Consider the following 27,445-nt stretch of genomic DNA (forward strand, 5'->3'; position numbering starts at 1 on the left):
CCTCCAAATGTTGTCCCTTTGCTACCTGAAAACACATGTGAGCTAGCTGGCGGGTGTGTGCCAGAAACCCCTCCGATGCCTAAGTCAACAAGTAGGCAATAGACAGTAAGCTCTGTGTATTTGAGAGTAAGAATTACCATACCTGTGCATAGGTCCTGTCATGAGCTTTTATAGATTCCGCCCAGCACAATCCAAGTATGACTCCAATTCTCCTTAGCAGAGTCCTAGGAATCACACTTCCAAGGATAATGCCTATCTTGATAACACCTTATTCGCTACCAACAAAAGTGAGATAGTTGACACAATCCCAATATGACTCTAACTCTTCTTAGCAGAGTCCTCCTAAGAGTCTCATGCCCAAGGATAATGCTTATCCTTAGAACACCCTCATCATTGCAAGCCAAGTGAGATGGCCACACCCTTATGCTTGGATATACATTCCTGACCGAGCTACCTTATCTCTGTTCCTTGCCATTCGGGCCATGTGAACGGAAACTGATCTACCAAATGGCACCTTGCCGAGCTACACATAGCTCGACCCTCTCTATTGACAACATCTCGGTCCGATAAAGGACTACCTTCAGATAGCTAGGTCTAGGCCTTAGCAACCCATCTCTGACCAGCCTAGTGTCTTTTCAGCCCAAGACCGAGCTGCACCAGCTCTTATCTTAACCCATTGCGCGGCCTAACTTCCAAAGAAGACTTTTCCTAGCTCGGCCCAATTTGTTCACAAATTACCCTCTCAATTTGAATAACCAATGCCACATGGTATCATCTGATAGGGTGGTCATTTTCGATAAAAACACTTACATATATGTTTTCATTGTTTAAACATATAAAGTAACATGTTAAATACTCGACACTTGAATATGTGCATAAGACAATGAGATATGTCTCTGAAATTATTTTAGACCCAGTGTTATTGTTGTGAGCTTTCGTGGGATATTATTATGAGCTTATTTTGATAATACGAACATTCATATTAGAGATGTAATTGGTTCGGTATGGTCGGTATTTGTAGAAAAATATTACTGAATCAATAATGTCGGTTTTATTATTTTGAACACCAATACAAACCGTTTTTTCCATCAAACCACACCGAACTGAACCAATTGAAACATTTCAGTTCAGTGTGGTTTAATCAGTCTAGGACCTTTCAAACTTGAGCCACTTTTAAATATAATCACTAATCTATATAAAAACATTAAATTAGTTATTTGTCCACAATTTCAAACATATTCCATCCATCCATCTAATAAATACTTTTTAATTCTTAGATTAACAAAAATAAAAATAAAAATAAGTTAAAAAATATTAAGATTTCAAGGATAATGAGTTAAAATTAAGATTATATATAATAAGAGTTTACAACCTTAAGTTATAAAGATGATAAGGTCAATAATTTATTATACTTATTAATATCATTATATTATTAGATTATATATATATATATATATTATAAATACAATATATGTTGAAATGGTCAGTTTTGATTTATTTTGGCGTACAAGGTGCTCGAACTGATACTGAACCGAATTTTTTTTTTTAAAAAAAATCAAACTTAAAAACCGCACAGACCGATTCTTGTTTAAAAAAAAGATCAAATATAGCCGATTTGATATAGTTCAATCGGTCTGGTTTTTTTTTTTTTTTTTTTCTGTTTTTCTTACATCCCTAGTTCATATTATAAGGTTTGTCGAAACATATATCCATGTCAAAAATTAGGTTAATCGGATATCCGTAACCTTATGATTGGATTCTAATTGTTTTTAAAAATGTTATCAAAATCAAGCTAGCCGTTTGTTTTTTTTTTTTTTTTTTTTTTTTTTTTTTTTTACAAAAAAAATGTGGTCTTGTTATGGGACTACAAATATCTGATTAACCTGATTTTTTTTCATAAATAATATATTTGACAAACCTTATAATATGAATGGTTCAGATAACCCAAAAAAACTCGAAACCAGTCACCATTGTCCTACCTTATAGCAAATTAACCCCAATTCCCATTATTTTACTTTGAAACATTAAAGAGGTAAATTAACAAATAAGAATATTTGTCATGTCCCCATGTCCTTTTTTTTTTTTTTTTTTTTGAGCAGCAATAAGAAAAAAAATTATTAGATCAAAAAAGGTACACATAGCTAGGAAAGAAGTTGCATCATTGTCAAAACTAAGCATCCCAACTAGGGATACCCAAAGTAAGATTAATCATATGCATTTCCAAAGCCCCAGAGAGAGTTAGAGAGTTTCCAACTCAAAACACCTTAATACAGCCAAAACAATGCAACATTACACCCTTCCACCAATACAAAATCTAATATGCACAATAATGTACATAAAATCATTGATGGAGTAGTGGAAGTCCCTGGTTGTGGATTTCAGCCGGATTGCAAGCCTAATAATTATAGCTTCCTATAGCTCCTTCATCAGTGGTTGGATGTCATCAAAGAGGCACTCGTTCATGTGTTTCTAGATGGACCAAAGAGCCACCAGAGGTATGGCATTCCAAATTCTCCTCTCAGCTTTCGTAAATCTATTTCCTACCCACCACTGCAATAGCCTTTCCACTGTTCTAGGCACCCCCCATTAAGCTCCCCACCATTTCAGAAGACTTGTCCAAACTCTCCAAACCATAGGGCATAAGATAAGCACATGCTCTACTGATTCTTGGTCAACTTTGCAAAATATACACAAAGTAGTTACACCGTCATCCAGCACTCCAATTCTTTATAGGAATACGGAAGTTTTAACCTTGTGTTTCCATGCAAGCCACCTAAAAAATTGTACTTTAGGAGGGAAGGTACTTGATCCACACTAATCTGCTAGAACTCTTATACTCACCATAAACTAAATTAGTGTGATTATAAAGAGTTGAGACAAAAGATTGCCCTGTTTTGGTTGCTAGCCAAACTGATTTATCCTTAGCATTCATGTTCAAAATAGGGGCTACTCTGATAAGCTGATTAAGTGTGTGAAGCTCCTCATTTTCCCTTTGGAATAAGGCCCTCCTAAAACTGAAAACCCAATTCTCAGAGTTTCCTTTTTTAACAACATAGGCCCTTAATTACCCATCCTTATCATTAGACAACCTAAAGAATCTAGGGAATAACTCTTTAAGACTAACTCCTTCATGCCAGAAACTCACTCTACAACCATTTCTCACTCTAATATAGAGATTACTGACATAAAATTATAGTAAGCTGACCCTTTCATTTGCTGCTATCAAAATATCTCCCCAAATCTTAGAGAATCTGTTGCTTGAGTGTAGATTTGGTAGCCATTTCCCACCATCAAATTTGTATTTGCTGCAAATCACCTTCTTCCACAGAGTTGATTCCTCATTGGTGAACCTCCACCACCACTTAATTAATAGACAAACATTCATATCTTTGATTTCTAACACGCAGCTCCCCTTGCTTAATACTTTTAGTTACCTCTTCCCATTTCACTACATGAATTTTCCTCTTTAACTCAAAGCCACCCCATAAGAATGAGGCTTATAATTTATCAATTTCTCTTGTTATCCCTTCTAGCATCTTGAATAGTGAGAGGTAGTACATTGGCAGACTAGATAACACTAATTTAACCAGAGTTAGTCTGCTTGCAATGGAAAGGAGTCTCCTCGTCCAACCAGCAAGCCTAAGCTTAAGCTTCTCAATGACAAGTTTCCAAATCAATTTTCTACTTGGACTAGCACCCAATGGCAACCCAAGGTACTTCAATGGTACTTTCTGGGTTTTGCAGTTTAACATGGATGCACACTCATTAAGCACAGAGTCAGAAATACTAAACCCACGGACCAAACTTTTATGATAGTTGATCTTAAGCCGTGATGCAACTTCAAAACACTTTAAGATCCTCTTTAAATTAAACACTTCTGACCACTCAGCACCACAGAACAATAATGAGTCATCTGCAAGTTGTAAGTGAGAAAATACCACTTCCTTATCACCAAAAACTACTCCTTTCAACAGCCCTAACTCCTTAGCTCTCACAAGTAATATATTCAGACCTTCTGTAGCCAAGTTGAATAAGAAAAGAGATAATGGATCCCCTTATCTGAGGCCTTTTTGAGGACTAAACTCCTTAGTTGGTGAACCATTTACAAGTATTGAGATTCTAGCTGAAGAGAGACATTCTTTCATCCAAGAGAGCCATTTTGAGCCAAAGCCAAAGTCAAAGTTAGATAGCATTGAGAATAGGAATTCCCAGTTGATAGAGTTATAAGCCTTCTTCTCAAAGTCAATTTTGAATAGCAACCCTCTTTTCTTGTTTATTTTTTTTACACCCATCCATAATTTCATTTGGAATCAATACCCTATCAGTTATGTTTCTGCCTTCTAGGAATGCTAATTGTGATTCGCTAATTGTGATTCACCAATTACCTCTAACATGACTTTTTTAAGTCTACTAGCAATGTCCTTGGATGTGTGATCAGATGAATTGGACCCTTAAACACATATCTCGACTAGACACCTGTATTTGATTCCATGTAAAATAAATATATGTTAAACTTGTTACAAATAAATAAATAAACAAACAACAAGCACTTTAAAGTTGAAAATAGGACTTGGTTGCAATTTTAACCAGGGATGGATGAATCAAATGTAACATTTTTTCAAAAAAATCATTTGCTTGGGAGGACAATAATGCAAATGTGAATGAAAACTGTGTTTGCTCCTATTTCAAATGTACTAACTATGTTGCAATACAGGAAATGAAGTTGGCATTAAACCGCTTATCAATCTCAAGGTTTGTAGCTCTTTGTAGGGTAAATTACACTACTAATCCCGTTTAAGTAAAGTGTCACTTTAGTTTCCGTTGTTTCAATATGAATAATTTAGCCCCTACACTTTCAATTTTGATGTAATGTGATCCTTCCGTCACTTATCATTAGAATTTGGAACTGAAAAAGACTATGTGTAAAACTAGAGAGAAATAAAGTGACATTTAAAACATACAAGGACCACTAGTGTAATACATTCGTTACATTAGTAGTACCTATAGTTAGTTTTGAATTCTACTTTTTTTTGATCGGCTAAACAAAATATTTATTGATGAAACATATAAAGTATGAAATATTACATCAATAAAGAGGAGCTTGAAGCTAAGAAGAAGCTCCAAGTGTCAGTTGGTGAGGCACCAACATAAGAAAGCAGAAGAAGAAATGAAAGCATCAAACAGACAAACAAACTGGTAGTAGACAAACTAATAGTAGCAGTTAGTAGATTGATGAACACATAGAACAACAACACTCCAGAAATAGCAAACCTCCACCATTGCAACAAATCAATAGCCTTCCCAAACCTCCAAAAACAGAACCAGAACAGCAACACTGCAGAGGCACCCTCGGTTAGTAGCAGTTTTGAATTCTACTTTGATCCCTCAAGTTTTGTACGTACTTTTTTTCCCGTTCAAAATATTAGCAACGCATGACGGAAAGAACACATTGCAACAAAATTGAAGTGTAAGGACTAAATTGTTCAAATTAAAACTACGAAGACCAAAATAAAATTTTATTCAAAATTAGAGAGACCATTGTTACAATTTACCATTTGAAGTGTTTTCTTTAATGCTCTACTAAGTTACAAAGTGTTTGTTGTGGTTCTGAAATTGTTTCAGGGATACTTACTTGGCAACCCATTAACAAATCTTGATGATGACAATTATAGAATACCATTTGCTCATGGAATGGGACTTATTTCAGATGAACTCTACGAGGTGCTTTACTACTTTGAACTAAATCCCTTCCATCTCTTTCCAAAATCCACTCAAATATCATGTATAACATTATTTCATTAGCCATGATAACAAATCACAATTGTCCGAAAAACTTGAGGAAATATCATGGGTTGAATTGATTTTTTAGTGATAGCTTAGAGAACATAATAATATTTTCTCCAAAACTTATATGGTTAAAAATGGGCTTCCCCTCATCACGTGTGACCTCATTTCGTATGTACAGAAAAATTGACAAAATAGATTGAGTGCCCAATGACAGAGATAATGAGAGGGACAATATTTGAATCCATGACCTCCTAAAAGCAACCTTTTCCTTTCAGTCATTGCAGAGAAGTTGTCAAGGAGAGTATTCCAATATACATCCTAGCAATGCACGGTGTTTGCAAGATTATCAAGCTTACTCTCAGGTTAATAAACTGATATATATGTTTTATTCTGTTATACAAACCTTTCCAGTGCCTCATTTTGTGCCTTACTTAGATACAAAACTTATGAAGATTCATTGTTTGCATTTGTAGTGTATTGATGGACTTCACAAGGATCAAATTTTGGAACCATATTGTGGATTTGATTCTCCAAAACCACAAGAATTGTTTAGTGAACGGAGATTTGTCAATGAGAAATACATAAAGCTTCTCGTTCATCAACTATCGCCCTGTGATTTTAGTCGTGTAAGCCCTCCTAATTTTTCCAATAATTTGCTCCCAATATAGACTTAGCATGGTATATATCATTTTAAAGAAATGAAAAAAATTGTCAGTAATATGCTATAACATTAAGAAAAACCAATGGATCAAATTTCAATTTTCAATCAGGTTTTCATAAGCTATCTTAATTTAAAATTTTATACCAATGCCAAATTAATAGACTTAAACATTATATTTAAATACTTTTTGTATTATGACTTTAAAAAATTAGAAGTTTAGCTATCAATTTTACACATTTTGTATCAAAGGAGCCGGGTCGTTTGGGATTGGCTTTTTGCCGACCCCTTTTTTTTTTTTTTTTTTTTTTCGACCTTTTCTCGTCTTTAATGAATTAAAAAAATCAAAAAACTTTAACTATTATTACTTGCCTAGACAAACTAAAAAAGTAAATAAATAAATTTGAAAAAAAAAAGAGTCCACTAAAGACATTTAAAAAAAAAAAAAGAGTAAAAGCAATTAGCTTTTTTGACTTTATTTTATTTTTTTTATCTTAACTGAACTTTTTTTTGAATTTTGTTTTATTTTTTTATGTTTTAGATTCTTCTACACTAGGGAAATTGGAAAAATAAAAAATTATAACACAAATAAAAAAAATCACTAAAGATAAAAAATTTTAAAAAAAATTCAGGCTTTTACAATTGGATGCCAAATATCTTAGTGGGGGATTCCCATGTAACAAATTAGGTCAATTTGAAGAACTTAAAAAAAAAAAAAAAAAAAAAAAAAAAAAAAAATTATCTAGTGCACAGATGTGAGAGACCTATGTGGCCCACAACTTGTTAACCATGTTTTTCTCCACTGCCCTTTTATCTGGAAATTGTGGGCCAATTTAGTGAACTGGTGGAATTACAAATGGGTTAGTCCTGGAACAGTAGAGGGACTTCTTTTGTCGTGGGCAGGTATAAGAATGAAGAAGAAGATGCTAGCTGTCTGGAAACTAATTCCGGTAGCAGTTTTGTGGTCAGTGTGGAGAAGTAGAAATGACTGTTTATTTAACAAGGTACAGCTGGAGTGGAATGCTCTGGAAGAGCTAATAAAGGCTAGAGTAGCTTTGTGGGTAGCCACATCTTTAAAGGGCTTTAATTATTCGGTGCACGATGTCATTTATAACCTGAAGCAAATCTGCCTCTGTGTGTAGTATTGGCTGTTTTTGTTTTTTGCTGCTGGTCTGATTATGGTCTGATTTCGCCACTGGTCTGTATCTGAGCCTTGGTCTGATTCTGCCGCTGGTATACATCTGTGTTACTATGTTGGGTTGCATTATGTTGAATCTGTGTTATTATGTTGGGTTGCAACATGTGTTGAATCTGTGTTTTTGTTGATGGTCTGATTCTGGTCTGATTGCCATTGGGTTGCATCTGTGTTCTGATCCTTGGGTTGCATTATGTTGCTGTGTATAAATCTGTTTTGTCTTGAAATTGGAAGGGTTCAGGTGGTAGGATGTTGAGCTGATATAAACCTGTCTTGAATCTGTTTGGGTATGCATCTGTGTTATTAACAACACTCATTTAATGTGTTCTGATCCTTGAGGCTGAAGCTCTGTGTTGTTTGTATTTTGGTATTATGCTTTGGTGCATAGGTAGTGGGTACATGCTGCTTGGCTATGGGGTATGCTGATCTGAGTGGACACTATTGTTGGTTGGTCACTGGTTTGGCTCATACCCTGCTATTGTTGGTTGGTCACTGGTTGGCTCATACCAGCTGTGTATATCAGTTGGTTTCTTAGTTCCATTGTAGTTTAGTTTATCCCTTAGCTTGCTCTTCTTTCTTGCTCTCTCTTGTTGGTTCCTCACCAGCAGGCGCTTGGTGCTTTTTTAGCACCAAGCTCCTCTTTATTGATGTAATATTGCACTCTGTATGTTTCATCAATAAAGATTTCATTTTTGCCGATCAAAAAAAAAAAAAAAAAAAAAAAAAAAAAAACTGGCCTTATGGCTGTTGTTGGAACCATAAGCCTTTTACAACCGATATTAGACAGCCTAATACACTAAAGAGAAGTGTGGCGACTCCATAGTTATGTTTATCAAAATATTTTTAAAGCCTAAAATATTATAACAACTATTTGAATTAAGTCGGTGCTCTAATGAGGCTACAATTGAAGTTGTCAAATTTTGACATTGTTATTTTTTATGCCAAAGTTGGCACAGGTTTTGGATTGCCAAAATTTTGACATTACTCTTAACGGCTAGATATATTTTATAGAGATCCAACATTGGTCGGATAGCTGTGTAAAAAATAATAAAGTATTCCACAAGTAGGTGACGACCAAGAGGGGCAAAAACCCTAATGGGAAACTTTTAACCACGCCATACAATTAGAACAAGGTTCCCAAACTTTGACATTTTTGTATTGTTGCATAGCTACAGTTTGACAATGACACTTAGCATTGTTGATGCTTTACTATAGCATTTGAAACTGCATTTTATCTCAATGATCCCATAATAAGTATTGTTTGATAAAAATATTGTGTCTTATGACTATTTCACTTGTCTTTCTTGATTGTAGATTAATGCATACAAACTTTCCCATTTGTGGGTTAACAATGATAGAGTCCGAGAGGCACTTCATATCCGAAAGGTACAACTCACATGGTTTCTTTAGAGGAAAAAGTTTAAACAATTGTATTGAGAGAAGAATTAGCATCGGGAAGATCAAGAGAAACGTATCAAAAATCCAGAAATGTGGTTGTGAATTTCTTCAAATCATTGGCCGTGAAATAAAAAAAGTGTTTTATAGTAGCTTAACTTGTCATATTAGTACTATGAACCAGTGGTATCATGTATAAATTGATATGTATCGTGAATTGGCTAATATACATGTATTTCTTTTCCCTTTCTTATCAATTTGTTGAGATGTATCAATATCGTGAGCGGAAAAAATACGTATATATTGATATTTAAAACTATATTTATAAGAAAAATATCATGAAAATGAATTGTATTTTCTTATAATAGGGAAGCACACAGGAATGGATAAGATGTAACTATGGATTGCCTTACACTAAATCAATCTTGGACAGTTTCCAATATCATGTGAACCTCAGCACCAAAGGTTACCGGTCTCTTATATACAGGTGAGATCACTATCTTTCTTGCATTAAAACAAAATTTTAAGTGCCATAAATAATTTACACACTATTTTGCCTCATTGTACTTGTTTAAAAATAATGCTGCTAATAGCATTGATCTATCTTTTTTGGATCCCTATCTTCTTTAAACCCCATCACAATTTTGAAATTTCTTTTTCTACTTTGAACATAGACCTTAATCTCAATTCTATCACCATCCCTAACATATGAAATTCTAATCCTAGCCCCTACTTTTACTTCTGCCTCTAGCAGTCCATTTCTTACCTTGTCACTACCCATTAGCCTGTTTCCACCCACCAACACCAGCTCCTTACCACATTTACACCCTCCTCTTTTTTTCCCTAGCCTCTCTTCCTTCTCCTTTAATATCCCAACCCATGTTTCTCTTCTCTCAACATTTTCTTCTTTTCCTCTCTCTCTCTCTCTCTCTCTCTCTCTCTCTCTCTCTCTCTCTGTCACACACACACACACACACACGCTATTGTGCGATTCCTCTTTCTTTATCAAGGGGATTGCATGGAGAAGTGAGAGGATGGGGTAAAGGCTGAGGAGGGTAAAAATGGGCTAGGTAGGGGTGATAAATTGTAACGAAGGGATGAAGATGGTCGCGATAGAGATAGGAGTGATGGGAGTGGAAAGGAATTAATGGTGGTATAGAGCGGTGAGAAATTATGAATAGGAATTGGGGGTGGCAGCCAAAGATGGCGGTAGTGGGTGATGTAGAGTTAGGGTTAAGGTTTGAGGAATTAGAAATGGAAATAAAATAGTAATAAAAAAATTACAAAGGCGTGGAGTTCCAATAAAAAAATTACAGAGGTTGTGAGGAGAGAAATGAAAGGATTGAGTGTCACGTAGACTGCAAGGGAATGAAGAGATATGGAAGTGGAGATAAAAGTATTGCAAGTAGGAAGATGTAGGGGTAGTAGAAAGGAATGGTGGGAGTTAGTTAGTGTCAAGGACAAGAAATGAGGTATACAAAGATGGTAAGGAGGGAATGAGAAAGGGAGGCGGGTGTTACTAGGTATGCGGATAGTGGTGGGGTGGGGAAGAGTGAGTGGCAAGGGGGGAAAGGTAGCGAGGTAGGAGAGAAGAGGTCATCGAGAGTGGGATGACAAATCGAGAGGGTTTAGCAATGGTGGGAAAATGAGATAAGAGTGGTAGCGGCCGGCATCGGTTGGGAAGATGGATAGATGGACATAATAAGGAAATTGATTTTTAGAATTTTAGGGTTCCAATTTTTAAATGGTAATTTTAATTAGAGATAAAATGGTAATAAACAAAATTTAGAAAACGGTGGGACTAAAGATACTAATTTGTGGGGACAGATAATGACTCCCATAAATAAAAATCAAAAATGAAAAAAAAAAGAAAAAGAAAAAAAGAAGATTTGGTTTCAAAAAAATGATATAAAAGTTTATTTTTTAGACCCAATGATGTGTAAGTGATATAATTAGTTGATAATTAGAGAAGATATGAGAGAGAATGTTGCATTTAATACTCTAATTGATTGCCACATCACTAGGCTTGAAAATTGAACCTAATTTTTAATCTTCAATGGTTTCTTACTCTTTACAACCATTTTGTCGATGTAGACTTCCACGATTTTACTGATCAAATGTTTAAACATTTTGGTCACTAATCTCTAGTATGTAGCCCCGGCATTCTTCAATCCGAATGGCATCACTTTATAGCAATAGAGTCCCTTTGGAGTGATGAATGTCGTCTTCTTTTCATCTGGTGCGTACATGGCTATCTGATGATAACCTTTGTATACATTAAGAAAGCTCATCTTTCCATGTCTCAGGGTGGAATCCACGAGTTGGTTTATCTTCAGCAAGGGAAAACAGTCCTTTAAAAAAGCCTTATTCAGGCTTGTGAAGTCCATGCAAACCCTTCACTTGCCATTCTTCTTCTTAACTACCATCGTGTTGGACAGCCAGGTCAGGTAGTTTATTTCTCTGATTACCTGTGCCTCCAGCAGTTTCTCTACTTCTTCTTCAACTGCTTCCATATGGACCAATGTCGATCACCTAGCTCTCTGGATCATAGGTTTAGCTAACTGTAGACACCCTATTTTTGACCGCCCTTAAGACTTGGGCGTCGCTAATGGCTTGCTTGGTGATAAAAGTTGTGCAGGGGAAAAGTTCAGTTTCTTTGGCAAGGAGAGAGTCAAATCCCAACTTCACACCCCATTTTGGACCAAAGCTATTTTGGATGGTTTTTAGACCTTAAAACCCTCTCTTTCAAAATATTTTTGAAACAAAGTTCCTACAATGTTCCGAGACTCACATTTTGTTAAATGTCACGCTTTTCGGTAAACCGAGCCAGAACAAAGTGGAAATGAATGAAAGATAGATGAAATCTTTGAAAAATCTTTCAAAACACCTTGCTTATGGGTTTGAAGTTGAGAAAAATAGGAGAAGAGGGAAGAAACCCAGTTGGGGAAGAAAATGGGCACGAATAGCTAAGAGAGGGACGAGCAGTCCTCGCTGAATCAGGCCTATTCATTTGCATACTTGGATTTCAACTATAAGGCTACCACCATTGGAAAGCTTACTTCTGCGGCTTCATTTTTCAGTCAAGAATCTCCTAAAGCCAAGTTCGGACGGGGGAGATATAGTTAGTTGATGTAGGGCATCAATCCGGTTGGACCGAATCTGCGCGGCTTCACCAAAACAGGCATAGCTTTTTGCACAGTTGGAATTTTAATGCAAGGATGGCGCCATTGGAAAGATAACTTCTGGGGCTTCATCATAGGTGGTGGCCGACCACCTTGGACCTTTTGACCTGGTCGGCCGACCACTTGAACTGGTCGGCCGGCTACCTGCAGCTTTATCTCACTGAATGTGTTCCAGTTGTGCCAGTTGGGAGGCATTTGCTGCATCCTCCATACATATGGAGGACGTTTAATCTTGGTTTTAAGCTTCCAAGAGAAGCTTTGGACCCTTGGCTCTATAAAGGAAGGCCTTTCCTTCCTTTGCAAGGGTTCAGAACTTGGTGAGAGCATACACCATATATCTCTCTTTGTCTCTCCCTTTAAGCTTCAAAGAGTGAAGTTCTTGCCCTCCTTTGCACACCACCTCACAACCTAACCTCTCCATCATCCATCTAAGCACCTTGGAGCTTATTTTCAAAGGCTAAGGAGTTGCTGTTTTGGTCCAGAAGCTGCTGGAGTTATTGGCTACAAGGGTAACACTCTTATTCCCTTTTTGGTCCTTATTTTTCTTCATATCTTAACTTTATTTGCAAGCACATTTGGGCTTTGTCATAAACTGAAAAAAGTCTTATTTTGAGCTCCTCTTGAAGTTTGTTTAAGGTCATTTTTCTGTTGGGGGTCATCTACCCCCTTGCATGCTTGTTTTCATCTTGTTTTGAGCCATGCATTAAGGCCTTTGTATTGTGCTTTGTTTGGCCTTTTAGCCACTAAAATTCAGTGTATTTTCAGTGGCTAGCATGCTGTTTTGAGCCCCAAAATCAGAGAGGGGTGGCCCTCACACCCCTTGTCTTGTTTACTAGCATTCTTGGCCTTACAAAAGAGCCCATATTTTCACACTCCTTAAGCATGTTTCAAGCCATTTTTGGTGGGTTTTAGGACCTGAATGACCTCTATCCAGAGATGGTTTTTCCATATTTGGTGTCCCTCTTGCATGTGTAGAGTAACCCTCTTCATGGCCTTTCAAAGGAGCCTTTACTTGCATGCTTCCTAGCCTCATTTCAAGCCCTTTTCAGTGAGTTTTAGGGCCCTCATAACCTCTGTCCAAAGGTGGTTTCTCCATATTAGGTGTCCCTCTTGCATGTGTAGAACAACCCTCTTTATAGCCTATCAAAGGAGCCTATCATTCTTGCATGCATAGACCATGTTTCAGTGGATTTTTGGGATTTATTTGGCATATAATACCTCTAAATTTTTCTGGTTTATTGGCCTCTTGAATGCTTAACATACTTGTAGTGTAAACCCTCTTCATTAGCTTGTATTGCATGTTGCTTTGGCCCTTGATTTTAGCACTTTTTGGCCATGCTTTAAACTGATTTTGTGCATTTTTTGGACTGCTTTAGCTCTATTTTTGGGTTTCATGGTCGAATGATGCTTGTTTTGCATGCTTGTAGTACAATATCCATGCCTAGCTTTGAGTTTTGGGGCCTATTGCATGCTTGTGTTGAGGTGTTGCCATATTTTGGGGCCATTGTATATCATATTTCAGAGCTTATATGCATGCTACATATCCATGTTTTCCACTTTTTAAATGCGTTTGAGAGTTGTGCATAAATACCTCGTTTTCGGACCATTACGTGAGCTTCATTTGAATGCATTTCGAGCCATCTTTTTAGACCACTTTCCCACTGTCTTGGACCTTCCTAAGGTCTGTTTGGGGCTGGTTTGGTCATTTGTACGTCGCTTTGTATAACTATAGTGTAATCCACTCCACTAGTTTCGGTATCCGGGTCATCTAGCATGCATCGTGTGAAGTGTTTGCATGATTCGGGACCATTGTGCATCATATTTCAGAGCTGGATCATGTGCCATTCTATGCCATATTTCATCCTTTGCCATGCTTTGTTAGAGTTGCATGTTATGCCTTAGGATCGGTTCTTTGCAATCGTGCATGTTTGCATGTATTTCGGTTGTCTCATTTTCATCATATGGCCACTGATTTGAGTGTGGTTGAGGTTCACTCATATTGGTTTAAGTCCATCTTACATTGTGTATGCCATTTAGCTCATGTTGTTGCACGTTTGACCATCGCATTGTGTATGCTTTGGTTATGTCTTTGTGTATGTCCATTTTCGTATGTGTGCATTGTGTATGCCATAGAGCTCATGTGCATTGAGTATGCCATTCAAGGTTCATAGCATTGCGTATGCTAATTGCATGTGTGCATATTATCCCTCGCATGCCAGCATGATTAGGTTGCATTGCATTTAGGGTTACATGTTAGCCGTATTGTGTATGCCATCTCATTGCATTGTGTTTGGAGTAGGGATAGTCCAAACACGGGAAACAAAGGACGTTTCGTACTCAAAGTGATGAAACGTGTCTCAATTCCCGGTCGCCGATACTCCGGATTACCCATGATGGAGTTTAGGCCTTGTTGTATTTATATGTGCATTCATTTCATATTGAGTTGTTCAATTCGACTCCTCGGCCATTATGCATCGAGATGCGTGATTGGTAGCACGAGAATCGAGGTATACACTCCCTAGAGCTTGTGCAATGACAGGGAGAGTGGTCGTGCATACATATGTGAAAACGCTTTGCCATGCCCCTTTCTTGCTCTCTGTTGCAGCAAACCGGAAACCGACAGCAAAAACTGGTCAACAACCTTCTGGAGTTTTGTACAGCATTCCGGGATCAATTGCAAACAGAGGCGAATCGGGGCATCGCGAGGAATTTCCCGACAAGGCAGCTCGAGCATGCATGTATCTTTCATCATTCGGAACAGAGCTGAGGCGGTCCATTTAGCTTGCATGCTAATTTATTTGCTTTCCTAGTTAATTTGCTGATTAATTAGGGTTTTGTAATATTTAATTAGCTAGAGCAGTTAATTATTTATTCAGACTGTATTATTTATTCGGACCCTCCTAGCGAGGGCACAATTGTAATAAGTGTGCGTGTGTGTGATGTATGTCTTCCAACCCCACGTCTTTCTCCCTTTTATTTACCAGCTTATGATGGTTAGATTAGGGCATGTTTCAATTAACATACTTATGCTTGCATGTTTGCATCATTCATCTGTATTGCATACACTGGGCTCAGCGCATCACACTAACTATATTGTATTCTAATTCCAAGTTGAACACGTGTTAGCTGTAACATCTCATATGCCATTCTTAGGATAGCCGAGCCTATTTCTAGTTGCATTTTGCATGCGTTGCATTAGCCATCTTAATATGAACTAGGATCATGCATTGATTACTAACTAGTTTCTGTTTTGGCTCAGAGTACTCGGTAAGTGTTTATTCTTTAGCATCCTTGCATGCGTGTGAGTGACTGCCATGATAGCATGTTTATCATGAGGCTAACTGCTTATGTGATATACCTGCCTGAATGCCTGTGGGTGAATGTTGGATTATCTGAATTGGAATAATGCATTGACTGTGAGTTTTAAGCCTACTTGAGAGTGGCAAACCATCTTGTTTTCTAAGCCCACCTGAGGGTGGCAAATTCACATTTTAGCCTACTTGCGAGTAGCAAACCGTTTCAAAAGCAAACATGAGGTGTTTTGTTCCAATTTAGGCGATCCAATCTATACTTGTATACTGTATGCATCACGTAGTAAATCTAGGATAATAATCGGAATAAGAGCACATAATGTTTTCAAAACTCGATATCATGGTTAGTAGAGGCCGATCTTTGATCGGGCGAGCGGAGGTGCTCACGAAGTGACCTTCCCCAATCGTATCCAAGTTCCCAAGCCGAGGCAACTTTGGTGATGACGGACACATGGCCTTAGGCAAACGAGTCAGGATTTCCTAAATTCCCCCCAAAATAAAATATTTAGGTGGCGACTCTGTATCTGGCAAAGTAGTCCATGTTTGGCACTTCTTTCTAAAAATCTATTTTCAAAACGATTTGCTGGAGTTGGACTCTTTGATGATTCATCGGTCTTGCATTGCACTCTGCGAGATTAGATACAGGACCGTGACATTGAGTCCGAACTGTAGTGAGCCCAAGTGAACAAAACGGGGGGATTTCCCCTGGGACGTTCGGGGACGTCTACACTAACCTATCCATGTTGAGCTTGTAGCAGGTGACCTCAGGGATGATCCCCAGTATCTTGTACAGTGTCTAGGGAAACACCTCTATGTTTTCTCTCAAGAATGACTCCAATTTTCTTTGGCAAAAATAGTTCAAGAATGTCCCACCAAATGTGATGAGATTCAACGTGGCGTATCTCTTTGTTCTATCTAAACCTAGCTCTACCTCCTCTTTGGCTAAACTTGAGTCTAGGTGAAAAAATCACTCTTTGTTCCCTTCCTGTACTAGAACCTTTTTCAAAGGCTCTTGGCTCTTGTCGGTGGGCTCTTTGCTGACATTATCCAAGACCTCTTGGTCTTCGTCTTCTACTTCAGTCATCTCCGCCTTTTTAACGCTGTAGGTGTACTTCATTGCTGCCGTGGAGCAATTTTTCGCTTGCATTTGGTCTCATCTCACCTCTTCAATCCCAAACTCGGTTGAGAATCGCGGTAGTTGGTGCAAAGTTAAGGGAACAACCCTCATAGCATGCAACTAAGGTTTTCCCAAGATAACATTGTATGGGGAAGGTGTGTTGATCACAGTGAACTCCGTAGTTATAGTCTTTGTTCCTTCCTGAATCTCCAAGTTCGTGGTTCCTAGTGGCCACGTCGGGGTCCCATTAAATCTGACTATGGGGCTTTCGGATTGCTCCAAATCGTCCTTGTGAACGTTAAGCTCCCTATAACATCTTACATACATGATATCATAGGAGCTACCTTGGTCGATTAGTATTCACCTTACCCGGCAGTAATTGATTTTCAGAGTTATTACCAGGGCATCGTTGTGTAGATACTATACCATATCTAGGTCTTCGTCCATGAACGAGATCATTGGCCCTTGATGTCCCTCAATCTTAGAAGACATGCTGCAGATGCTTTAACCTCTGTGTTTCTCCCTGGATCTCGTTCACACTGACCTTTGAGTGGATCACGTTGATAACCCATAGTGCATCTACATGTGGCAGTGGAGGTGGTGCTGCTGCTACCGACGCCTAGGCTAGTTTCGCCTGTTCCTCTTTTTTCTTTGCCTCGTCTATCAAATCTCTCAAGTGTCCCTATCTGACAAGGTCCTCAAAATGTTGCTTCAAAGCCTAACACCCTTGAGTTATGTACATATTCTCGTCATGGTAAGCACAATTCTTCTCGGGATTCTTGCCTATGTACTCCCCTGAGGTCTTTTATGGTGCCTTGAAGTAGGGTTGATTCTTAATTCTTTCCAAGATCTTGTAGATTGGAATATTAAAAATTGTGTTCATGGCCTACATAGCCTTCAATCTTGGTTCTTGCTTGTTAGTGCTGGTATTTCCTTGGTTGCGCTTTGGTGAGACATTTCTCTGCTCTTGCTTCACGGTGGTTCCTTTCTTTGCCTTCTTATCCTCTTCCACCCTTGCGTACTTCTCAATCTTTGCCATGAGGTCCTCCATATTTTTCGGGAGGGTTTTCTTCAAGGGATTGCCAAAGTGGGTAATTATTCTCCAAGCCGTTCTTAAAAGACACAACTGCAAGTTCCTAGTTACAAGCTGAGATTCAGTTGTAAACCTCGTAGTATCTCTTGGCGTAAACCCTAAGGCTTTCACCATCGTCAATCTTCAAGGCCAATAGGGAATTAACTCTCAATGGTTGCAATATGTTCTTAACAAACCTGGACACAAACATCTCGATTAGGCCTTCTCAATTCTTGATACAACCCTTTGACAGTTTGTGGAATCAGCCTGACGTTATTTCCTCCAATGTCGATGGGAATAACTTGCATAATAACTTCTCATTTCTGCTTCATAGAGGCATTGCATTCAAATATAAACCAACATAAAAGTTCGGGTCTAACTTACCATCGTAGATCTGGAACCTCGGCATACTAAATCTCTTTGGTGCCTCGAACACATCTAGCTCCACTGAGAATGGAGTTCGTAGCTAGGCGATAGATGTGACCTCAGTGCCCTGCCTCTTCCTCTGGAGGTAGTTGCACAAGTCTTCCTTCGTCCGTCCAAGAGCTCAGCTTTAGTTGACTTCAATCTCTTCGGTGCGCTTTTTCCTGTATTGGGATGCGTCCTTTTGGACTTCTCCATGTCTATTACGTCGTCAAGGCAGAGACCCCGCCCGTTGATATGTCGAGATCCCCTGATCTGCGTTCCTCGAGCCCTCGGGGTCCTCCGAGACTCCTCCAATCGTGGTTTTGTCCGCCCGACAATCTGTGATCGTTGATGCGAGTTTCTAGGTCTCTTTTCATGTTATAGAACGGTCAGTACCATAGCCTATCCTTCTTTCTGGGAGCTGGCATTTGCTGCTAGCGTTGGCATTGTTGGCAATGACAACACTGGTTATATCACCTGGTTCTGCATCATAAAGTTCACCAAGGTTTGTAAATCTGTGAACTTGGTTACCAAGTCCTTCACCTCGTCATCTCTTCTTAGGCATCGTTCTTTCCAGACCTAGAAATCGCTTTCATTGTAGTTTTCCTCTCGATTGCCATTCCTTGGGCCATTTCGGCCCTTGGCAGTGTTGTTTTCTTCTGGATTCACCTCTTGCCCTTCTTCCTCATTGTTTCCTCCACTAATATTTAGATTGACATACTCCTCTTCCTCACTGTGTTTGTCGTCCCCGACTCTCACCTCTTGTCCGGCGTTGGCCATCTATCTTTGACTAAGTTCTCATAGATGGTGCTAAATTGTGGGTGTTGATTTCTGACCTCACAACTAAACAAGGAACTTAGCTGGAGAGCACACATAATAGATTAAACTAAGCACCTACGTACAACAAGATAAGAATACCACAGTTGCTTGTCCACCGGGGGGCACTTTAACGATCAAGTCAGTCACTTATCTCACAAAGATATCAATTCAAGTAATCAGTGCACAAGTAAAAGCATACCTTAGACCCACGGAGGTGCTTTACTTTTATAATAATCAATGCCCTTGTCTCCTAGAAGTCTCACTTTATAAGACTTAAGCACAACATTTCTCTCGGACTCTTAGTTAGATATGGATAAACTCCACAAGAGTCTCATCCCTATTCGAACTAAGCGCCTTATCTTATCTAGTACTTTTGTCCTCTATCCAAATATCTCGGATTTCAATATTACTGTACCATATTTTGGTGATACCACAATCACTTCGGCAATCTGGCATTTCCAAATGGCACTTCGGCTAACACCTTGACCACGTGGCACGACTCTAAATTTATGTTCCCACAACTAGCAATGCTCTTTGGCTTCTCCATGGAGAGAAGTCTAATTTTGTCCAATTGGTTGTCATTCTTGTCGCAGATTTTATTTTGATGATCTAACTTCATTTTTATAGGTCTCTTCAATGTTGATCATTCAACATTAAAAAAAAAAAAAATTAGGGAAAAAAATTATCCAATAAATTGTTATAACATGATTTCATTATATTTTCTTAAAACATAATAAAACAATTAAGATTCATGGTCAAAAGAACACACATCTATTTCCTGAAGTTAAATCTGAAAAAAATAATACAACCACAATTATTAGATAAATTTAAATTTTTTTATTTATCAATAATCATCATACGAAAACTTACATAATAAACTGTGTAATGATTGTTGAAACAGTGGTGATCACGACATAGAAGTTCCATTCTTGGGAACTCAAGCATGGATTAGAGCTCTCAACTATTCCATTGTTGATGAGTGGCGTTCTTGGTGGGTCCAAGGCCAAGTTGCCGGGTGGGTTAACTTTACCTTTTCATATTCATATTCATTTTTTAATTTTATTTTTTTGTTATTTTATTTATTTATTTGTTTATTTTTCATTGCCAAATGTGTAGTTATACAAGGAGTTACTCCAATCGGATGACGTTTGCTACTGTGAAATTACTCGTCATTCACTTGTTTCCACTATTGAAAATTGGAAAGTATCACTTTCACTTCTTAAATTATAAAAGTGTGTAAATGAACTCTTTAAATTTTTAAGAAGTATTACTTTGTCTCATAAACTATAATAGCATAAAAATGAATCCCTTAAACTATTAGCGTGTTTCACTTTGACTCATTCCATTAGGCGGTCTAATTTATACACTTTTATAGTTTAAGGGATTCATTTGTACGCTTTTATAATTTAAACGGCAAAATGATACTTCTTAATAGTTTAGAGGGTCCATTTATACATTTTTATAGTTTAGAGGTCATTGTGATACTTTTCAATAGTTTAGGCGACTTCATATAAATAATCCAAATAAAAATAATAAAAAAAAATTGAAACTACCATTTTATTTTTGTGCGGAAATACTTTTTAAAAATTGAGAAAATAATTTAAAAGTATTTTCTCATAAGTATTCAAAAAATCGTTTGTCAAACTTGAAGTATGTTTGATACTTCTCATAAATTTTCTTTTTCAATTTAAATAAATAAATAAATAGATATATTACCAAGTTTATGGTGTTTTTTTTTTTATTTTTTAAAGGGCCAATTTCACTCTTATCTCTTAAATTGTCGTCTTTTATTCTATTTCTGTCAATTTCGTCTAATTAGGTTTTATAGTTTCTAATTTCAATTAGGCTTATATTGGGGTTTGCTTATTTTCATTTTTAGTGAACTTTTAAATAAAAAAAAATTCAAAAAAAATTAAGTTTCTATATTCATCTCAACAAGACAAACCGGAAATTTTTAAATTTTTAAAAAAAAAATTCAAAAAAGACAAAAATAAGCAATCTTTTTGGCTTAGTTTGCCTTTTTCAATTTTTTTTTTAAATTTTTCAAAACACTATAATTTTTAGATTCGTCTCGACAAGACAGATTGAAAAATTTATTTTGAAAAAAAAAAATACTAAAGAGAAAGAAAATTCATAAAAAGATGTGATTTTTTTTTGGGAGTTGCCAAAAGAGGCCTTACTATTGACTAAAAACGGTTGTCTATAGTACTTCCTTTGGAAGTTATTTAAAAAAAGGGGAATTATAGCAAAAACATATGAAATGCAAATGATTCTGTGATAGGGTGTAAGTGAAATGCTGTGAGGGTGCAAATGTGAACTTGCATCCTTCCATATTTGTGTTGAAAATAAAAATAAAAAACTCTATCCCACTGGGATGTAATTCTTCCTTTTAAAAACTAGCTAATGAGAGCACAAAAAACTTTAAAGCTTAAAAAAAAATTATTTGACACATTTCTAACTTTTAAAGTTTACCTAATGGCTTTCAAGTAGATAAAATTGACTTTTAGTGAAAAACGAATTACTCAAATGAGATAAGGCATTTAACAAAATGAATTTTTTAACCAATAAGACAACTTTTTAGACAGCTAAATGAAGACCAAATTAGTGACAACCAAAGCTTATTTTTGATGGGCAAAAATGTTATTTTAAAATTTAAACAATTTAAATTGTACAACCAAGCACTCTTTTTTCTTACTCACTATTTTGAAATAAAAGGGCGAGAAGACTATGGATATTTCAACATTAGTTGTAAGTTGTTTAGTATAATATGAGTAGGAAGACAAGTGATTGATTGTATTATTTAAATTATCCGAATTATAAAATCACCTTTTCGTGTATGTGGTTATGTTTTCACCATTATTAATTTGGACATGCTATTTTCAATTGAACCATATGAACCGGAAATAAATATTAAAATAAATAAATAACAACTATATTGACTAGATAGATGAAAATTTTAATTACGCGAAGACTTTCTTAACTATTAGTAAATATCATTTTACCCCCTCAATTATTGAAACTGTATAAATATATACCATTTTAGAGGTGGTCTAAAGGAGATAAAAATTATACATTTTTATAGGGTTCATAGATGAGGAGGATTAAGTAATATTCATCAGTGGTTGAAGGGGTCTTGGTATAATTAACCCTAGATGAAATTGATAATTTAAATAAATAAATAAATAAATATTGGCAATAGTTAAAAGTATAAAAGAGAATGCAATTAACTATTTTGTTTTCTGTTAACAGGGAGGAGGGCATATAGCTCCAGAGTATAGGCCTGTTGAATGTTATGCTATGTTCAAAAGGTGGATTTCTAATCAACCTCTTTGATCAATCTTGATCTTATCCAAAAGGGTGTGCCAAAAACCCAAAGTATGATCACTCTCAAGCTGCAAAATCTTCAATATGTGACATGGTCTTATCTATTGATACAACTATTTTTTATATAAACACCGCTTATTTAAGGATGCAATGGTTGTTATTTTTCTATCACAAGAGTGATCATGTAGTGTCTCGAGTCTCAAATCCGATTTGTTTATATCAAATGATACCCCATTATCTTATCCTTGTAAAATTAATGGGTTTACAGTTGACCTTTTAGTTATTATAATTGGGATCTCATCTTTGGTGTTTGGAGCTTTAATTGATGAGTTAACATGATGGTTGAATAAGATTAGACCAAAAGTTTCAAATTTGAATATTTATTTTTGAGTAGTGTTTATTCTTTTGCCTTTTTGTCTCTCTACATTTTGAATCTTAATGTGAGGCCAAAACGATTGGAAAGCTTACTTATGGGGTTTCAATTTAGATACAAAATTGAATATGCTCTGACTCTGAAAGAAGGAGATATGCCTGTTTGAAATTTACTTAATAAAAGCTATATGGGCTAATCTGCTCAAGCAGAATGTGAATTCCTTACAAGCAGATTTCGAAAGAAAGCATTTTTTTCACTGGACAAATCCCCACATGCAGCCTAAAAATCCACACAAGTGGATTATGTTAGGGAAAATCGATGATTCTCCACAAGTAAATCAATCAATGGGAATAAAAACTAATGCGAAAAAATTAAATTAAAAGCAACACAAGAATTTTACATGGTTCTCTCAATGTGAGGTACGTCCACGGGATCGAAATCCGATTCTACTATCAACCAAATAAGTTTCCAAACGATTACAAACAAGACACGAATAGTCTCACAAATCACTCTTAGGTGAATTCCAAATAATCACAAATAAACAAGAAGAAAGACCTCACCAAATAGATGAATCAAAATCTTTGAAACAGAATGTAGAAGACTCAAAATAATAGACCCAAATCAATCCACACAAAGATTGCCGAAATCCACCCACTAAATCAAACCAGTAGTATGATTGTCCACGATGATAATCAGCCCACCAAAGATGATCAACTTTTTGTAACCCACCGAATTGATTTTTCAATCAATACAATTTGTAGCAGCACATTATCTCACAGAGAGGAATTAATCGGCAGCCACTCTCTTGGAAGAAGAAAATAATATATCTCCCTCAAATATATTATTGAACAATATATATATCTAAAATTTTGGGTTTGTTTCATCAAAACCCTAGTTGTTACCAACTTAGATTGGGTCTCCACAAATTAGATATAATATATAAAAAATATATTATAACTAATACCAAACCAAATTAAAATTCTTTAACCAAAACTAATTGGGTCTCAAACTCCAATAAGGAGATATATCCCAACAATTCTCCCTCTATCGACTTAGGTGGAGACATCAACCATATCCGCCAAAGTTCGACATTTTAAATGTTTGTCCCTCGACAAAATCTTAGTCAACATATTTGAAATATTATCGTCTGTGTGAACCTTTTCGAGTTGCAACAATTTCGAATCTAACACATCACGAATCCAGTGGTATCTCACATCAATGTGTTTCGATCTTAAATGAAAAGTAGAATTTGTACTCAAGTGAATAGCACTTTGACTATCACAATAAAGCACATACTTTTCTTGTTTCAAACCCAATTCTTGTAAAAATTTCTTCAACCATAACTCTTCTTTGCAAGCTTCCGTAATGGCAATAAATTCAGCTTCGGTAGTTGAGAGAGCAACACATTTTTGTAATTTAGATTGCCATGTCACAGCTCCCCCTGCAAAAGTCATCAAATACCCCGAAGTAGATTTTCTAGAATTAACATCACCGGCCATGTCAGAATCTATGAATCTATCAAGCATCGGCTTACCATCCCCAAAACACAAACACACCTTCGAAGTCCCTCGAAGATACCTTAGAATCCATTTTACCACTGCCCAATGTTCTTTACCCGGATTAGAGAGAAACCGACTCACTACACCAACGGCGTGAGCAATATTCAGCCTTGTACAAACCATGGCATACATCAAAGCACCAACTGCTGAAGCATAAGGAACTTTCAACATCTCTTCTTTGTCTTTCTCACTTGTAGGACATTGATTCGAACTAAGCTTGAAGTGACCTGCAAGTGGACAACTAATCGGCTTTTTTTTATTCATGTTGAACGTCTCAAGAACTTTCTCAATGTAGCTTTCTTGAGACAACCAAATCAGTCTCTTTTTGCGATCACGAACAATTTTCATACCAAGTATTTGCTTTGCCGGTCCCAAATTTTTCATAGCAAAAGACTTGCTCAACTCCAATTTCAACCTGTTTATCATGGTAGAATCTTGACGCACAATTAACATGTCATCAATGTAAAGCAAAAGAATAATAAATTTACCATCTGGGAAATTTTTCACAAACACACAATGGTCCGAAGTGGTTTTAAAAAAATCATTATTCATCATGAAAGAGTCAAATTTTTTGTACCATTGCCGCAGGGCTTGCTTGAGACCATACAAACTTTTCTTCAATTTGCAAACAAATTTCTCTTTCCGTTTTTTCACAAAACCTTCTGGTTGCTCCATGTAAATTTCTTCTTCAAGATTACCGTGAAGAAATGCTGTCTTCACATCAAGTTGCTCAACTTCAAGGTTCATACATGCAGCTATGCCAAGTACAACCCGAATAGAAGACATCTTCACAACTGGTGAGAAAATCTCATCAAAGTCAATACATTTCTTTTGCCCAAAGCCTTTCACAACAAGACGTGCCTTGTACCTCAGATTCTTGCCATCATTCTTCAATTTGAAAACCCACTTATTTTTCAAAATTTTCCTCCCCTTAGGCAACTTCACTAAATCACAAGTGTGATTTTCAAGTAAGGAGTTCATCTCCTCTTCCATGGCCTTTTTCCAATCACCTTTATTTGCGTGCTCAATTGCTTCTTGGTAGCTCTCAGGCTTCCCTTGATTGGAAATCAATACAAATTTATTAGGAGGATACTTTCTTGAAGGTTGTCGGTCCCTTGTAGATTTCCTCAACTCAAGTTGTGGTGGCGGTTCTTGAGTTAGATGCTCTTCCTCAATTTCTGGTAGATGCTCTTCCTCAATTTCTGGCTCAACTTCATTAGGATTAGCATCATCCTCCACATCTTCAATAGGTGGCTGCACATCTCCCCCATTTTCATCATCAACTGAAGATGAAGGAGATGGATCAATGTCAATGAGATCACTAGTTTTTGGCTCCGGTTGATCACCTTTGCCAAAGTCTTCAATTGTTTGGTCTTTAAGAAACACAATATCACGACTTCGAATAACTTTCTTGTCGACCGGATCCCACAATCTATAACCAAATTCATCACGCCCATAGCCAAGAAAAATACATTGTCTTGACTTACTATCAAGCTTGGATCTCCCATCCTTTGGAATGTGAACAAAAGCTCGACAACCAAATACTTGCAAGTGCTCATAAGAAACATCTTTACTGGTCCAAACTCTTTCTGGAACATCATTATTCAAAGGATAGGAAGAGGACAAATTGATCACGTAAACCACTGTCTTCATTGCCTCACCCCAAAAGGATCTTGGCAATTTAGCTTGTGAAAGCAAACACCTTGTTCTTTCCACAATGGTGCGGTTCATCCTCTCGGCAACGCCATTTTGTTGAGGAGTCTTCTTAATTGTCTTTTGGTGCCAAATACCTTAGCTGCGACAATACTCATCAAATGGCCCAATGTATTCATCACCATTGTCTAATCGGATGCACTTCAATTTCTGTCCTATTTCTCTTTCAACCATGGCCTGAAAATGCTTAAATACTTCTAGAACTTGATCTTTAGTTTTTAGTAGGAAAGCCCAAATTTTCCTTGAATAATCATCAATGAAAGTAACAAAATAAAGTGTACCACTGTGTGTTCTAACTTTTAAATGACCACAAACATCCGAATGAATCAACTCCAAAACATTTTCTTTTCTAGAAGCAACATTTTTTTTAAAAGAAACTCTATGTTGTTTACCCGCCAAACAATGAACACAAGTTTTAAGATGTGTACCTTTCAAACCGGGTAGAAGCTTTTTCTTGAACAAAACTTGCCGCCCCTTTTCACTCATGTGCCCAAGTCGCTTGTGCCATAATTCAGTAGAAGCATCATCTTCAAGTGCATTGACAACACCTTTACAAATTTTTCCTTGTATCGAATAAAGTGTATGAGTCTTCTTACACTTAGCCACCACCAAAGAACCCTTTGTGAGTTTCCATATTCCATCACAAATTTGTTGTTGAAGCCTTCATCATCTAGCTTCCCAGTAGAGATCAAATTGAGGCGAATGTTGGGAACATGCCTCACATCTTTAAGCAACAACTTGCAGCCCAAATTTGTTTCCAAGCAAACATCACCCATGCCAATAATCTTGGACAAACCTTCATTACCCATTTGAATAAAACCATAATCTCCTTTGGTGTAGGTAGTGAAGAAATCAACTTGAGAAGCCACATGAAAAGAAGCACCGGAATCAATCACCTAATTGCTCTCTTGGCCCACAAAATTGATACAATCATCTTCACAAACGACTATGAGATCATTGGTAGTAACTACCGTTGTGTCTTCTTGCTTCTTATCCACACTTTTGTCACGCCTTTTCTCCTTGTTCTTGAGCTTTCTACATTCCCGCTTCATGTGCCATTTCTCATGGCAATAATAGCACTCAATGTCTTTCTTTGAAAAAGTACCATCTTTTGATTTGTCACGGCTTTGATCATGACCATGAGGAGTCTTACTCCTCCCCGTTGTTTTGCTTCGGCCTCTCACAACAAATGCCTCCGAATGAGAGGAACCCGTTGATTTTCTTCTAGTTTTTTCATTTAACAAGCTACTAGTGACTTGGCCCATTGTGACAACTCCATCAGGTACCGAATTACTAACCGTCACAACCAAAGTCTCCCAACTTTCGGGTAAAGAACTAAGTAGCATCAAAGCCTGTAACTCATCATCAAAAATAATTTCCATAGAAGCAAGTTGGTTAACAATATTCTTTATTTCATTCAAATGTTCTGGAATGGGGCTGCCATCTTTATATTTTAAATTAACCAACTTACAAAACAGAAAGACTTTATTTGTGGCTAATTTTCTATCATAAAGACTCTCTAATTTTTTTCATAA

At 36.8% G+C, this 27,445-nt stretch overlaps 1 protein-coding gene across 3 annotated transcripts in view; it reads left to right on the forward strand.

Moving 5' to 3' along the window:
• The window catches only part of LOC114271615 (serine carboxypeptidase-like 7), a 57,315-nt gene extending 34,800 nt beyond the window's left edge, over positions 1 to 22,515 (forward strand). Inside the window, exons 6-13 of one of the 3 annotated variants that reach the window (XM_082893935.1) lie at positions 4,715 to 4,752; positions 5,623 to 5,721; positions 6,063 to 6,149; positions 6,261 to 6,413; positions 8,955 to 9,026; positions 9,404 to 9,522; positions 19,843 to 19,956; positions 20,058 to 22,515. In XM_082893935.1, the coding sequence (XP_082750061.1) occupies positions 4,715 to 4,752; positions 5,623 to 5,721; positions 6,063 to 6,149; positions 6,261 to 6,413; positions 8,955 to 9,026; positions 9,404 to 9,522; positions 19,843 to 19,956; positions 20,058 to 20,181 (806 nt within the window). In that variant the 3' untranslated portion in view covers positions 20,182 to 22,515. Of the gene's footprint in view, positions 1 to 4,714; positions 4,753 to 5,622; positions 5,722 to 6,062; positions 6,150 to 6,260; positions 6,414 to 8,954; positions 9,027 to 9,403; positions 9,523 to 14,822; positions 19,817 to 19,842; positions 19,957 to 20,057 lie in introns of those variants that run through there. The other 2 variants (XM_082893936.1, XM_082893937.1) reach the window with 2 other exon arrangements.
• The last annotated feature ends 4,930 nt before the right edge of the window (positions 22,516 to 27,445 follow it).

The sequence above is a fragment of the Camellia sinensis genome, chromosome 11 (genome assembly GCF_055761805.1).
Source record: "Camellia sinensis isolate YWXY chromosome 11, ASM5576180v1, whole genome shotgun sequence".
Taxonomy (NCBI): domain Eukaryota; kingdom Viridiplantae; phylum Streptophyta; class Magnoliopsida; order Ericales; family Theaceae; genus Camellia; species Camellia sinensis.